The 16,580-nt window shown below is 47.6% G+C and overlaps 1 protein-coding gene across 1 annotated transcript in view; it reads right to left on the bottom strand.

The window, feature by feature from the left end:
* Nucleotides 1-16,580, bottom strand: part of CDH13 (cadherin 13) — a 919,293-nt gene that overhangs the window by 20,579 nt on the left and 882,134 nt on the right. The window contains exon 11 of the mRNA XM_036993860.2: nucleotides 5,735-5,877. Within this exon, the coding sequence (XP_036849755.2) occupies nucleotides 5,735-5,877 (143 nt within the window). The remainder of the gene's footprint in view (nucleotides 1-5,734; nucleotides 5,878-16,580) is intronic.

The raw sequence follows: 16,580 nt of genomic DNA, 5'->3' as shown, positions 1-16,580 counted from the left end.
TCATTATTGTATGAAGCATGATTCTAGAATCTATGTAGACTAACTTTGAAGCACCAGGCAAATAGTCCAAAGAGCTTTTTTGGTGCTGTTAACCTCAGAATGGGTTTCCAGCCCCGCTTCCAAGTGTCTTTTTTTTTTTCACTCCTTCATTCTGATCTCACAGTTTCTAGGCTCCAAGAGGTACCTAAAGGAAAATTTTCCTGTACACCTGAAACTATAATATTATGTCCACTACATTTCAATAAGAAACTTTAAAAAAGCAAGAAAATTCTGGTGCTGATGTACCCTGTTCTGAACTGAGAAAGTAGAGCTTGTGTAGCAAGTAAGATGGTGCCACTTATTCCTTCTGCCAAGTTATTGCGGGGCCTGCAGGGCGGATGCTTGTGTGGTCCTCGCTGCAGATGCCCTACAGCCTGTATTTCCCAGCTGCACTGGCCAGTCAGCAGCTGAGGATTGTCCTTCCTTCCAGTGATAAGATGCTGAAAGTCTACTGTCTACCCCTTGGGTAAACTGGTGCACAGAGAATACATGCATGCCGTCCTGGGGAAGGCATAGTGACCAGGTATCTGTGCTCTAGGTAGTCATGTTATTTTTTCTCACTAAGTTTTTATTGAAATATAGAAACGTTCATGTTTCCATAAATAGAGATGCTGAAGAATCTTAGCAATCTGAACACACTCTGTAGCCCAATGTTACAAGCTCAAGAAACCTGTCAACAAGGCAATGCAGCCGATGATGGGCTTTGCCTGTGTTTGGGCTTTAAATAAATGGAATCACTCCGCGTGTGATCTTCTATTTCAGCTTTCTTCTGCTCAATATCACGTTTGGGAGATTCATGCTGTTGTGCACAGCTGCGGATCATTCATTCTCAATGTCGTATTCTCAACTGTGTCAATGTAATACTGTATTTGTTCTACTTGGAGTGGGCATTTGGGTAGTTTCCACTTTGGGGCTATTAGGAATAGTGCTGTTATTAACAGTCTGGCGCATGCACTTTGGTGAGCACATATGCATATTTCTTTTGGCTATATAGCTAGGTGTGTAATTCCTGGGTCATAGGGTACACATATGTTTGGACTCAGTTGATACTTTGAGATTCCACAGTGGTTGTAATGAATTATACGTGTACCAGCTGGATATGAGAGTCCCAGTTACCTCACATCCTTGCCAGTGGTTGGCATTTTCCATCTTTTTATAGTTCGGCGATTGGAGGTATGTTGCTGTCCTGCATGTCACTGCATTCCCTTGATTAATTTGTACTTTAATTTATATTTGCATGAGTTTTATTTCCTTGATTAATGAAGTTGAGTATCTCTTCATATGTTTGCTGGCATTTGTGTGGCCTCTGTTGTGAAGTGTCTTAACCGATTCCCTACCCATTCTTCTCTTGAGTTGTGTCTTTTGTGATGACAGGATTTCTTTGTATTATAAATATCTTCTACTTGGTGGGGTTACTTTTTTACTTCCCTCATGGTATATCATGTGATGAACCAAAGGCCTTAATTTTAATATAATCTATCACTTTTCCCTTTTTGTGGTTAGGATTGTTGTGTCCTGTTTTAAAAAAATTTCTGCCTACACCAACGAATCAATGTTTTCCTATGTTCTTCTCTGAAAGACATAATATTTCACCTTCTGTATTTTGATCTATAATATATTTAGAACTGCTCATTATATGTGGGTGTGAGAGAGGTCACAGTATGTTATTTTTGTATGTACACCCAGTTTAGCCAGCTCTGCTCTGCAGCCATCTGACGCCTTTAAAAAAATTAAGACTTTTGTAATCTAACTAGGTTTTTCTAGTTTGTGTAGTGGCGATATGAGTCTACCTGGAATTTCCCTCAGCCACATAGTTTATCAACATGCTTTGTCATAAATTCCTGAGTGACTCCTTGTTTGGAGAAAATAAATTTATTTTGCTTTGCTTTCCTAGTGTTACATGACAAAAAATCCTTATTTATTCTACCAGATACATTGAATTTCTGTAAAATTAATAAAAGGAAATGTTTACTTTGTATAAAAATGAGACATTGGTTAGACTATTAACTTTGATCTAATAGGTGAGTGTTGGTTTTCCCTGAGTAAACATAATGCCTGGAGATAAGTTTTCAGCGAGTGACAAAAAGGAGACTTTAAGCAAAGTCACTCTGATGATGAGGTCTTCTTAAATTTAGGCTCCCTTTTGCTCTAAGGCTTTGAGCCTTGTTCATGATTATCATCTCTAATGGTGGCTCTGTATATTAATGCCAACCTGCTTTCTATTTACTGTTAACATCATTAGGGACATTTCCGTCTTTGGAAACATCTGTGACACCAGATTTTGAATTTACTTGTCTGATATTAGTATTAACAGAGTTAGGCAAGAAGTAGTTCTCCAACCGTATTCTTTTTGAGAACCATTCTTGACTCCATTCTTTCCTCTCTAGAACCCCACTGGCGTGGGAGTAACATTTATTGAACGTTTAATATGACTTGTGATGGGGCGTGTAGATGGCACAGCCCTTTACTGTCTCACTTCTCACAAAAACCTTGTCAGTAGGAATTATCTTCCTTATTTTGTAGAAGGAGACACCGATCCTCTGAGTCGTTTGCCGGGTTACACCAGGAGAGAAGGCTCTCATTTCTGGCAAAATTAAAATGTACTTCCTTTCTAGGCGGTTTTGTTTTTGTGACGATTAATTGCATAAAGTATTTCATTAAGTCCATGACAACTACACTACTATCTGTTGTATTTCAACCTTCCTTCGTGGTGTTCTTATCTGAGAATTTTCTCTGTAAGTACAGATACTTTTGTGTAGTATAGACCTCGAAAACCCTCACTTTGACTGATCTATAATTGACACTTATCATTTGAACAGCACTGCAAATGTTCTTGGCTTATTGTCATCCATGTTTATGCCCTCAGCACTCCTGCCTAGGAAGGACCTGTTCCTTCTTCAAAGCTCATCTGTCCCGATGGCTCCCACCTCTCTAGCATGGGCGACTCTCTGAGAAATCTCCTTACTTCTCTTCCAGTCCCATGTTGTCAGCTTCTCATGGGACGTCATCCCAACAGCCATCCCATAGGACAACCTGGGAACAATTCTTTGAAAGGAGTTCTGCTTCTGTCAATAGAATCATTCCTGGTTTCTGGACTAGAAATCATAATATCACCTTTGTGTAGTTCACACTGAATATGTATTCTTTTTCAAAGCTTTGTTTCTTCCATTCCAGTGTTTCCTGGATTCATCCTTCCTGGTCCGTGTCTATTGCTACCAGGCATATGCTGGCTGCTTCAGCTAAAACACCTGCTATGGACCTCCACGTATTTCCTGACTATAGTTCCTCCACCTGAATGAAGTTCAGGCCCACGCTTCTTACCTTGATTCTTGCCACAGCTCCCTAATGCCTCTCTACCTCATGCATCCTCATCCTCTGATCCATTTTCTGCACAGGAGTTTTCTTTCTAAGCACAAAGTTTGCTCTGGAGGCAAGTAAGCCACATAACCAAATGAAATTCCTTGGCATAGCTCACAGAGCATTTCATGACTTATTCCACAGATACGTGAGCACATGTCTAAATCAGGCACCGTAGTAGGAGCTGGGCATTCAACACAAGACCGAGCTTCAGCCTCAGAGTATTTGGGTGCCTGCCCACTTCTCTGCCTTTACCTTGACACATGTGAAGCCTGCCACGCGAGCCTCCAGTAGTGCCGACCAACTTCGCAGTGCCCCACACAGCCACGGTCTTTCAGTCCATGATTAGAAAGCCTTGTGTTTTCTCAACTTACCTTCCATCACTCAGTTTAGAGACCCTCCCAACCAAGAAGCTCCCCTGACCACTCCTGAGGCTGGACAGGGGGCTCCTCTGGGCTTAGCTCCATCAGAACAGTGTGGCATTTGGTGGTGATCTTCTGCTAACTGGCCTAATGTCCCAAGTCACTCATTGGTTCACTGAGCATCTCTGAGGCTCCAAGACCATGCAGTGTCTGGTCCAGCTTTCTGTTGATGAATGTCTACGTGCAATTTCATCATGTCTATTTCCTCCTGAAGAACTATGGGACCTGCTGGTTGCCTGCTCTGTCATGTGACTCATGTGGATTTTGAGATGCTTTGAAGAGACGACCTCCCCACATACATCCAAGCGGACCTCTGCACGTTCACTCGGTGGATGCAGCTCTTCTCTTTCTGTTTCTTACCTCCCACACTGTGCTCCCTTCTAGCCGTCATTCCTCTGCTCTGTGCTCTCTGGCACCTCCACCCGCTGGCCCTGCCGCATATCCAAATCCTGCCTGTGTTTCTGGGCCAAACTCAAAGGTTGACTTCATTGTGAAGCTCTCTCTGCCCATTGTATGGCCCATGGATCACCTCTTAGATGTGCGCTTTTACCTTGTTTGTCCGTGAGCACCCAGCATATAGAGATGGGGTGTTAGGGTTCATAGTTCACCGGTTACTGAGTATGACAAAGGAAACATATAAAGAGTCCTGAATTCATTCCGATAAATAGTACTCAAAACTGAAACCTTCAGTTATGAGCAGCTGGCTTTTAGGAATAATAGGGAGAACAAAACTTCCTGTGTGACTGACCTAGTGGACATCTCAGCTTGACATACCCCCCAACCAACTCTGACTCCCCTGTCTCAGCCAGTGGCAGAGTCTACTAGTGTTGCATCCAAAATACATAGACAATCTCAAGAATCTGATCCTTTCTCATCCCCTCTCCTTCCCGTTATTGGTCCAAGCCACCATGTTGCCTAGATGGGCATCTGTCTCCCAAGAGGTCTCCCTTCCTCTGTCCTTGTCCCCTGTTTGATCTCAACAGAGTGGCAGATGATATGACACACTGAACTCTACTCAGAACTCAGCAGTGGTGTCCCATTTCACACAGAGTAAAGGCCGTGAGGGCCTTGGGGGCCCACACTCCCATTCCCTTCGTGTCCTGCCCCTGGTCCCCGAGCCCCCAGCCTTCTTGTTCTTCCCTAACTTCAGGGCTCCCGCCCCCAGGTCCTTCACACTTCTTCTCAAATACTGAGTTCCCAGCACCACCTCCTTAAACCTGTAGCACCCTTTCATTGGCTACCTCTTTTACTGGTTTCCCTGTTTCATACATAAAGAGTATATATTTTTTTTTCCAAAAAGCATTATTACGTGTTTTACTCCATTTTCTTCCCTTCTCCATGAATGTGTCAGCTTCTTGGGGACAGTCATTTTGTTTGCTGCTGTATCTCCAGCATCTAAAATAGAGTCTGGCCTGTGGATGTTGCATTATTAGCTTTTGAATGACAGCAACTGGTTTGTGATCATGAAGGTGCTCGCTGGGAGCCCCCGATGCCTTCCCGTGGTAGTCCGTTGACATATCAGGATAAAAGCTGGGAGCACAATTCCATTGTCAGGTTCGGTGATGCCCTTTTGGACTCTCTTTCACCCGCATTAAGTAAGAGAACGCTCCCAGCCAAGGAGAGCATCGCGCAAGATGAAGGACGTAGCTGTAGTTTTCCAGTGGAAGCCTGGGTGCCTGCTTGAGATGCAGCCCAGTGAGCTCACTGCTCTGACCAGTAACTGAGCAAAGGCCCGAGAATTCCAGAACTTGGGGACATTACTGCTCTCTGTGTATTTAAACATTTGCTCTCCCTGCCCCCACATATTTACATTCTTCCCAAGGACACCTCTAGGAGTGTCAGAAGAAATGTAAAGATGTGAAAATGTATCTATAACTAAAAAGTATACACTTGATGGAGTTTGAAAAATTACTCACCGCTGTCGATTGCCAGGAAGAGGGCAGTGTACACGCTGTTGTGGACGAAGGGCGACTCACGGTCCAGCACGGCTGTGGTGTCAACAGTGCCATTGATGGGGTTTATATTCAGCCAGCCTGCTGGGTCCTTGTAGACAGAATACCTGAAAAAAAATCCCCAGCAACATCACATTACGTTCACAGTGTATTCCTGAAACATTCACTGAGTGCTGAGCACAAGCTCCCATGCAAGGTGTCAGGTGATTCTTAATACAAATCCCCAAACATCATTGCGGTTAGACTTGCGCATTCAGAAAGTAATGGACTCTGGGCCTTCTCTGTGTTAAATATTTTGTACACATGCCTCCTTTATTCTTCATGACAAGCCTGTGAGGAGGGAGATCTTACCTGCCCAGTTCTCACACAGGCAGAGGTCACAGTCTGTCTCCTGAGCCCATGTATAGTTCAGGTTCTTTTACACCTGGGATGCGTCTCACATGCAGTGCAAAAAAACAACAAAACCCAAAACCATGACAGTCAGAGAGAACTTCACCAGGGCCGCTGGCAACGTCGGGTCTGGCCCTGGGCTGGCTGGTGCCAGGAAGCAGCTCTTACCCTCTGCCCTGGCTATATGCCCCACAGCACACACTGGCAGTGCCACATGAGAGCTAAAAGCGTGAGCTTCAGAGGGAAAAGGACCTGGGTTCTGACTCTGTGGCCTTGGGCGAGCTATTGCTGTGTTTCCTGTCCCTCCTCTGTGGGGCGGGATGATCCTGGTGACCTCACGGGGGAGGTAAAGTGAGGCCCTGATAAGGAAGTGTGTGGCTCCTTGTGGCGTGCTGCTGTGCAGTTCTCAGGTGGCCCGCTGGGGCCAGGTCCGGCGTGCCCTCTTTTTATGTGATCCACACCATTCCAGAATGTTTTGGAACTATCCAACCCAGTGGAGCCCTGAAGTCAAACAAACAGTGAACAGGATGGATGAGAGAAAAGGTAGGTTTTCCCATACTCCTTGCCTCCTCAGTTATCACTTCCATATTTCTTAAAAACAGAAGAAATGTATAACTCATAAGAAGGAACTACTTTAAAAACTGATTTGATAGCAATTTATGCTTCCACTTGCAAACTTCTATTATCTTCTAAGACCCGGATGAAATGTCTTCTCTCCGTCACCCTGTATGAGTTCCTCAGAATTAGTCACTCCCTCTAGGTCTTTGCTGGGCAAGTGCATAGATCACAATGTCTGTTTGTGCATAATAGAGGCCCTGGTCGGTCTGCTGCGTTCACCCAACTCCGAGCTTCTCAATGTCAGGATGAGGTTAAAGTCGGCTCCTCTGCCGCATGCTTTTTGTGTCTGGCTCTGTGTTAAACATGCCATAATCTGCGCCACATTTATTTTGTGGTTCTTGACAACCAGATGAACTTGGTAGCATCCCTGTTTGAAAGATGAGATAACCAAGATCCAGAGAGGCTTAGCAATGTGTCAAAAGCTGCACAGCTAAGGAGTGGCAGAGCTGGAATACAACACAGTTGTGCTGGATTGCAGGCACTGGCCCTGAGCCAGGATACGGCTTGTTGTTTGTGCCCTGCACCAGCTGCTGGCTATTCTGTATCCCCAAGGCTATGTACCATGCCTGGAACTGAGTGGCTGCCCAGCACGTGTTATCGCACCCTTTCTCTTTCAGTTGCAGCAATCATGGATATGGAAAATGCAGACAGGCAGTCTTTGTTTTCCATCTTACCAGGTAACAAGTTCACAGTTGATCCAGGAGTGATTGGTGGTGGCTCAACACATTTGAAATAATGAAAAATTTAAATGGACCGTATTTTATTCCCTGATGGCTTAACGCAGGGTTGGAATATAAATAAAAACGGAATTAAAGAACCCAGCTTGCGTGTCGGCAAAGAAGCGATGCCCTCCGTTTCTCCCTCTGTCGTATAGTTGGCCTCGTGGTGGGACAGTCGGCGGCTTTTCCTGCGTGAGGCGGAGTCATACGCAGCCAGACACAGACATCCGCGCGGAAGCTGTCCCCTAAGAACAGTGCCCAGCACAGTTAGGCCACGCATCACGTTCCCAGTGAAAACAAGGGCTTGGGGGTTTCCAGGAGAGCATTTCGCTATTTTTCTTCCTTAAAAGATCACCAGGAATTAAATCGCTGTGCTGTCCCACCGTGTTTTTGCAGGGCTCTTGTATTCTGTTTCCCTCTGTTGGCTTATTTATTTTGTTTGGTGTCCTTCCCATCCGAGACCTTGGGGAGGCACCCCTGTACCCTAAATCTCCTTGATGTCAGCTTGCTGCTTCTACTAAGAATCACAGCCACGGACAGGGAAAGACAGGGTGCTGCATATGCTGAGCCCAGCGCCCGGTCACACTGCGCCCATGTAAGCCTAACTCAGAGCTGGGGGGAAGGCCCCGAATGTGGGTGTGATCCTGTATTCTACCCCAGAGGGGGGAAGAGCTGGATGGAGCCTGCCAGACACCCTTCTCTTCTTCTTCCTGGTCAAATCAGCCCTTTGACCAACTGGCCAGCCACTGCATGTGAATTCCTGACATTTTCAAAGCTGTCATCTTAATGAACCTTTTGGTATAAAAAATACCAGCATGCGGGATGTTTTCCATGCTTGTAGGCCTGAAAAAATGCATATGCCTTGTTAAATTGGAATTCCTGGGCAATTTATCTGTAATGTGAACCTTGCTTGTTATAGGAGAAGAAAAATCGAATTAACAACAGACCTCATTTCGGTCTACAGGCGCTGCTGGAACGCTCGCCGGAGCGCAGCCTGTTCCGGCGGGGTGTTGGGGTTGGGCGATGCAGGGCAGGCTGATTAGCAGAATCAGGCAGCGTGGCCAGGTGGCACTGGGGGCACCGACCACGCTCGGGTCCTGCAGCCCTCCCGGAGGCAGGCTCACCATCAGTGGGGGCCAGCGGCGTGGCAAGGAAGCTGCCAGGCCGGAGGCCAGGCCCAGGTAATGACCGGGGAGGAATGCCAGAGCCAGGGGCTGCCGGGCTCGGCCCGCAAGGCGCCCTGGGAGCGGTGGGCAGGGGGAGGAGACCCAAAGATTTGACGAGTCCCTTCTGCACGTTTCTCGGGGTCACTTCCTGTGATATGGGGCTTCCGCGTTTGCTCATTATCCACACCAAAGCCACACGGGTTCGCATGACCTTCCTTTTACTGCAGACTTAAAAATGTTACAAAGTAAAGGTGGCTTTAGTGCAGGAACAGCCAAATGCATTAATGTCATATGTTAGCGCCCTAGAAGTGGGCGAGTTTTACAGATGCAGATATGTAGATATAAATACCTAATAGATGTATTAGCAAACTAGAGATATATCAATCTACCCATCTACACAGGTGTTTTATATATAATAATAATTATATATATATATATATATATACACACGCACCCATGTATATGCTTCAAAATTTACTCTTTGATGTAGTGCATGCTGGATTGTTTGGAGCGGGTAGGGGGTTCAATAAACAGTGTCAGCTCCTCATCCATCTGGAAGAAAGAGTAAATTGGATATCTTTCTGATGCCCTTTGGCCCTTGAGCGTATTTGAACATATGTAAATGCATCCAGAGAGGTCTGGGTGGCTGGTCACAAACTGGTGGCGTGGATTACCTTGGGGAGGGGGTTTGGGGTGGGACTGGTGTCAGAGGAAGTCAGTCCACGACCCCCAGGGCTTTGTAGATCTACTGCCGTGAGCGAAGCCCTGGTCTAGAATGAGCCCTGGACAGGGAACCCCCAGGAGTGTCCTGGCTGAGGTCACATACCGTACGGAGGCTTGGTTATTTAGACCAACAGATGAGCCAACGCAGCTCACCCTCAAAGAGGAATCAGTAAGGATACTCTAGACTGTGAGAACCTGGAAAAGGAAAACGAGGGAAGTAGGAACACAGAGTGATTTTATATTCCTACGGAAGGAATCTTCCTGTCGAGGGAAGCAAACAGCCCCGTAACACGACGTGGGGGGAGGGGGGGGGACAGGAAACGGGCGCGTGCTCAGCTCACCACCTAATTCCAGCCCAGGGAGCCCCCTGTGAGCTGAATACCTGCTTGGGTGGTTCAGATCAACCACTTCATTTAAAAACAGAACTAGAAAGTTACAGAATTCCCAGCTGACAGAAATACACTGTTTTAAAATAACTCCCGCAGCTGTGGCTCTGAGTGTAAAGGAAAGGGCACATTTCATATCTTCTGACAAAACATACAGAAAAGATTGAAGGGCCAGTGAGTTCCAGAATCCCAGTTCTGGACAGCTGCAGCCCATTAGGGTTCAGGGCTTGTGCAGAGCCTGTGGGCAGCATTTTCTCCCTTCCCAGGGAAACCAGAGCCAATAAAAGCAGCATCAAAAACAGGAAGGCTTTTCCAGGAACGGGGCAATGTCACAGCCAGCAGATGTGGACAGCCGCTGCCCAGGGGTGGGCAGGACCCTCTAGGTTGGGGAAATGGGGACAAAGCTTGCCTAGCCTCACATGGGGCTGTGACTTTCTGTGGCTCAAAATCAGCTGGGAGCTGGGGAGGCATTTTTGACACCTCTCGGCCGTCCCTGGACCCCCTCTCCCAGGCATCCCGGAGCCCCTGGTGGAATCCTGTGGCTACCCTGCATGAGGCTCTACCAGACTGCAGTCCTGACCATCCCCTTCCTGGGCAGCTGCCATCTCCTGGCGGCACATGGACCACATCTTGGTGGCCCCTGTAGACATTCAGACCCCTCCATGACAACAAGCAATGAGCAGCTTCTCACCTCTCAGGAGATGGCCTTCCATCCCTGCAGCGGGCTGCGTGGGCTTGGCGTGAGTCCCTCCTAGGAAGCAGGTCTTCTTTGCTGGGACCAGGGCCCTGCTCTTGACTCATTGCCTCCATTGTACTAGTTACAGTCCAGTTTCCAAAGAGCACATCATTTTCAATGTTATGTCATGTTGTGTGAGACTCTTGCTTAGAATCGCCTCATGACATCCCGCTGAGCACAGAATAAAACCCCAACCCCTGACCGTATCTCCAAGCCCGGCCCAAGTCTCCACCCTCATTTCCTACCTCTTTCCTCACCCTGCCCCCACCACGCTGTAGACATTTGCGTCTTCCTTTTGTTCCCTGAAAAGACCAAATTCACTCCAGTCTCAGGATTTTCCATTTGCCACATGGAACGCCATCACCTTAGGCTTTTTCCTGTATGTCTCCTCGTCATCAAGATCTCAGCTCAGATGCTGAGGCGTCTGTGCTCCCTGCAGGGACCGCTGCTCATCGCCCTGCCTCAGGCATGTCTCCTGGCCGGGCCGGCCTCCCAGCTTAGCACGTAAGCTTGGCGGGACAGTGACCTCAACTATTTTGTTCAACTCTCTGTCATGGAAGAGTGCGTGGCACACACTGAGTAGTCACTCAGCTGTTGAATGAATGAATGAATGAATGAGAATGGATGAAAATATAAGCCTTCTTTAACATACTTTGACCCATATCCTGGGTGACCCAGAATTCTAAAGTTTTGTCCTGAGAGGCTCGTCCATCCCTTCCCCATCGACAGACCCCTCTCTCCAGCCCAACTCCCACCTAAATGTTGCTCCAGATGTCCCTTTCATGGTCCCAGACCTCATATATGCTGGCAACAAGGGACTTAGTTGTGTTCGTCTGTGTGTTGAAGGTCCCAAAGACCACCCCCAGATTCAGTGACTCACTAGGAGGACCTACAGGACACAAAATATAGTCACACTCATGGCCATGATCTGTTACAGTGGAAGGTCACAGAACAAGATCAGCAAAGGGAAGAGGTGCCTGGGGCACAGGCCTGGGGAGCCAGGCACCCACCTGCAGAGCCCTCTCCCAGGGGTGTCACACAGGGTGCCCTTAACTACCTGGCAGTGAGCTGTGAAGCTCCTTAGGGACTCAGCAACCAGGGTTTTATTGGGGCCTGGCCATCCTGGCACCCTCTGCCTGGCATGACTCCCAAAAGGAAAGCAGGTATTCAACATATGCCATATATGTTTGCAGAAATATTTTAGGCACAGTGAGTCAGGGTGGTGGAACTCTCCAGAAATTCAAGTTTCTAGACATTAGCAAGCAGGCCTTTCTAGGGACAGCAGTTTAGGCCTGTTATGTTACTCTTCTGTGATTAGAACAAGGAAACAGGTGCATCAAAAGAAATGGCACTTATTTTTAGAAATCATTTAGTTCCTGTTTCTCCTAAAATCATTTTAATTCTAGAGACAACATATCAAAACCCTGGAGGAATCTGGAAATCCTGAAGGAACATGTTCTGTAGGCAAGTGGGTAGCTGGCTTCAACCCCTACCTAAGGACACACTCATTAGGTCTCCTGCACTCACTGCTGAAAATTCAGGCAATATGGTTAAGCAAAAAGAAGACCCAAAGATTGAAATCCCCCTCATCTACATGCAGAAATAAGCACTATTGACATTTTGGTTAGAGACTTTCGGCTGATGTACATGGTGTACGCACGTGCATGTGTTTCTGATGTGACCACACTGCTCACTCACTCATTTTGAGTATTTACTGCGAATCTCATGTGCTGGGTACTGGGTGTGGTTCTGGGCACACAACACACTGAGCGAATGCCAATAAGATTTATGGGCATTACTGGGGAGCATTGCTGCAGCAACCTGGTGGGGGTCAGTATTCTCACCCCCATTTGGTAGATGAGGAAGCAAAGGTCAGAGTGGGCCAGTAGTTTGCAAGATGACACACAGCTTTTACGCAGCAGAACTGTAGTTCCAATGCAGATCTCTCTGCCTCCTGAACATAATCTATATTTTTTGTTTGCCCTAACAGGAACCCATGGGGTTGCTATTTTTTCAATGCCACTGGTTCTCCAATTTTGGTGTGTATCAGAGCTACTAGGCGTGTTGAGGATGATAAACCCTTCTCATTTTTACCAAGTTCTCTGGGTGGTTCTGGTTCATCAAAGCCTGAGATTCACTATTCTACCCGTAAAGATTAAACTCAGAGCTGAAACCCTGGGGCTAAGGTCCTGCAGTTGGACCTTCCTTAGGGGGGTAACTCAGGGATACAGGATAGGGGTCTACAGAATAGGGACATTTCCTGAAAACCCCCAAAACTATTAAATTGATATATTACTTTTTAAAGATCATGGTTCTGTTTGTACAAGATCATACACATTTAAGAAGGGTTTAATATAATATAGCACGTGTGTGCATTTAATATCTTCATCACTAGAAACTGTCCAATAGTGTAGGCTTAGACTGTTCTTTTATGGGAAGGCTCAAACGGACAGCTGGGCACCACGGGACAGGCTACTCAGCTGTGATGGAGGTCCTGAGTCACAGGTCTGGGAATGAGCTCTGAAGAATAGCCACTCTGGGCCACTTTTTGCTTTCACTAGTGGGTGAGAGAGGGGCGGGCCACAGCCAACGTGTCAGTGCACATGGTTGTCCTGAATCTGGGGGCTGCTGGTGGGAAACCCTTTCCTGTCTCCCCTCTACACCTGTTCCTTGGCTGTGTGTGCCCTGCATGCACTGGGCTTTCCCTGCCAGACAGAAGGGAGCTGGCATTCTCTGGGCACCAGCTACTTGCCAGCGAGGGTTCATGCCATTCCTAAACACCCTCTTGCCACCTGTTCTAGGCAAGGCGAGTCGGCTGGCTTCTCCCTGCAAAGGTCATGCCTGCTGTCCTGTTTGCAGCCGTTCAGCGTGGCCCCGGGTCAGCGTCCTCTCCGCCCGGGTCTCAGCACTGAGGGGCTTGCAGGTCAAGCTCAGGTTTTGTTCACTTAAGCCAATGGCACAGCGGCATCTGGCCAGGTGCTCAGTTTCCCAGGGTGGATTGTCTCAAAGAAACACACTTTTTTTTAGGAGAGCAAACCAGAATGTCAGAAGACCAGTGTGGGAAAGTTAATCAACCCCTCCGCATTTGTTCTTGGAGTTTATTTTTACTGGGTGATTAATTGACATGCCATGGCTTTTGCTCCCGCATCTGAGTCTCTCAGCCCAGCTTGGATCAAGCTGAGCAGAGGTATTGGCTCTTCGAGAAGAAGTCGATAAGCGAGGCCAGCTGCCTCGGGGACCACCGTGAGATAGATGGCTAAGCCTCGCATTATGCCTTGAAGGTCAGTGAACACAGCTCGCAAGCTGCCGTGGACGGAGGCTCTCACAGGCGGCTGTGCGTGGCTCAGGAGGAGGCCAGGCAGCAAGCGATCCCTGCTCCTCATGGAGGCTGGGCTGTGGGAAGACCTGCCGGGTTCTCGGGAGCCAGGAGTCTGGGCTTCATGCATGTCTCCACAGTCCTTGGCGTGCCTCATAGCCTCGAGGACGACCCCAAAGCAGGTGGTTCTGCTGGCTGCTCCTCATGCAGCAGCTCCCACCACAGGGCCCTGGTGTGGATTTCACACACTGACTCAATGTATATTGTTGAAAGACCTGCTGTGTGCCCCAGGGTTCCTCTAGGGACTGGGAGACTGCAGGAGAAGGCAGGACGCTCCCCACCCGGGATGCTCACCCTCGCCAGGGGCATTTGTCATCTGACATTGCATTTTGCATATAAGGTGGTGAGTGCCCGGGGGAAGGACCACCTTCCTGTCTTACCATAGCCAGTGACTGGCCACATGTCTGGCCCATCACAGGCCTTGATCAAGGGAGGGGAAACAGTGCGGATGGCTGCGTGAATGAGCCAAATGCTGATGTGTGAAAAACAAATGGAAGGATTCTGATGTCAAGGAGTCAGAATCCCCAGGAGTCAGCAGGACCCTGTGAGGACAAGTGCGAGTTTGGTCCACACGGGAACACAGGAGCCTGGTCCACATGGGGGCCTGGTCCACACGGGGGCCCGACCCACACGGGGGCCCGGTCTGCACGGAGGCAGGGGGCTCGGTGCCCCTGGTGTGGTCGTGTGTGTTGAACCACAGACCTTTTGACTGATGAGATGGAAGCACCTGGGCCGCCCAGCCCCCTGCTGCACGAGGTCTCCACTCGCTCACCTCCCCACCCCCTCAGCCTGCTTCCCGGACCCAAAGCCCCCCAGGCCCTCCGCCCTCCCAGCCTTGGTTTCAGCTGTTGGATTATGCTGGGAATGCCGCCCCAGCTCCTGCTTGGCTGGCTCATTACCACCCTTCAGACTTGTGCTTGAACTTCGCCTCCCTCCTCGCCAGCCCACCTCAGTGGCCCCTCAAGGCACACTCCATCCCAGTGTGCACCGTGCTCTCCTACTGGCACAGACTGTGTCTGCAGTTACCCTGCCTACGTGGTCACGTGTTCGTTCACTTCTTCATTGTCTCTCTCCACCAGAACACAAGCTCTGTAGGAGGGCGAAATCGGCTCACTGCTGTCCTCGGCACCCAGTCAGGGCCCGCTCACGGGGTAGGCTTAGCAAGTATTTATAAGAAAGAAATAACTGTTAAGGTGGAATATTTACCAAAGTAATATTTACAATGGCCATTTCTTGAGTCTACTATGTTCCATGCAGCATTTAAATCTCCCATGACCCCCTGCAATAGTCCACATAAGAGGTTTTTTTTTCTCATTTCACGTGTTCTGCTCTGAAATCTAGAAAAGGGAAATCTGTACTTTCCGGATGAATCAACCTCCTCTAAAGCAACTTCCTGTAAGTCCCAGAAAGAACCCAGGGGATTCTTTGCACTTGTCTTGATTAAAAAGAACATCATACATGCTTTTTGTGTCTTGACGTTTTCATCTAATTATGAGCAAAAGTCTCAGTTTAGCCCAGAAGGAGAAGGTGACCCAAGTTCACTAGTACCTAAGAGTACTCTAGAAACAAAGGAAAATCCCTTAAAACTGTATACAGTCTTTGATCCAGAAATTCCTTTTCCAATAACTTAGACTAAAGAAATAGTTAGAGAGAGCAATTTCTACAATTTGGGAATGCTAGGTTAAAAAGTCAAAGGTTTCCCTCCTTTGCAGGACTTCTCAGAGCCTTGAATATACAGATTTACACTGTGACTATCTGAGAAAGGGCCTCAGAATAAAACATTACTCAAACTTATTTGGCAGAAATATCTAGTTATGAGAATATTTCATCCATTTCTGTTTATTATAGGAAAAAAACCTAAAATATGAGGTAACTATCAGTAGGGATTAGTTATCAAGATAATGAAATGCTACGCAGACATTAAAAACCATGATAGGCGTGACGTGGCAAGATGCCAAGGCCCATGAAATGGGAATGACAGATCAAAACCTTATCTATGTGATATTTAGGTGCACATGCAGGATGGAGGGCAGACACGTGGCATGCTCAGTGCCACCCTCCCACAGACATCAGTAACCAATGAAGCCACCTTTCTTTCTGAGTCCAAGGTCAGAAAGACCACACCCTTCCCTGTATGCCAAGCCTTTCTATTCACAGGGTCTGGTGTGTGACCCCAAACCCATTTGCCAACCTGGCTGAGAAAGTACCTTGGAAGGGGTGCTGGTGGCAGCCATATTATGAATAGTGACAATGATGAAGATAGCAATAATACATAGAAGATAATATTTATTGAGCACTTACTTTGTGCCAGAAACTTCCTAAGTGCTTTACAAAGATCTGCTCATGTAACATGGACAACAGCCCTGTGGTGCTGGTATTATTGCCTTGTGGGACAGATGAGGGGACAGAGAGGCTAAGTAATTTGCCCCAGGTCACACAGCTCGTAAGTGATGGAGCCACTAGCCCCAGCAGCCACACTCTCAATGATGATGCCTCACTGGCTGACCTTGGCCTTATTCATGCAGTGCCTGCCTAGTGGGGTTTATATCTTCTCTTATTTTTGTTTATCAGAATTTTCTAAAATTTCTACCATGAGCTTGTAATCCTTTTGCACTAAGGTGGTTGTTTTGCAATAAAAAACAAATAATGTATAGATGTCTCCCTTTATTTCCCTGCATCTCCATTTCCCTCTTTGC

This window comes from Manis javanica, chromosome 17, assembly GCF_040802235.1.
Source record: "Manis javanica isolate MJ-LG chromosome 17, MJ_LKY, whole genome shotgun sequence".
Taxonomy (NCBI): domain Eukaryota; kingdom Metazoa; phylum Chordata; class Mammalia; order Pholidota; family Manidae; genus Manis; species Manis javanica.
Note: the sequence above shows the minus strand (reverse complement) of the source record. Positions and strands in the feature narration are given on the sequence as shown.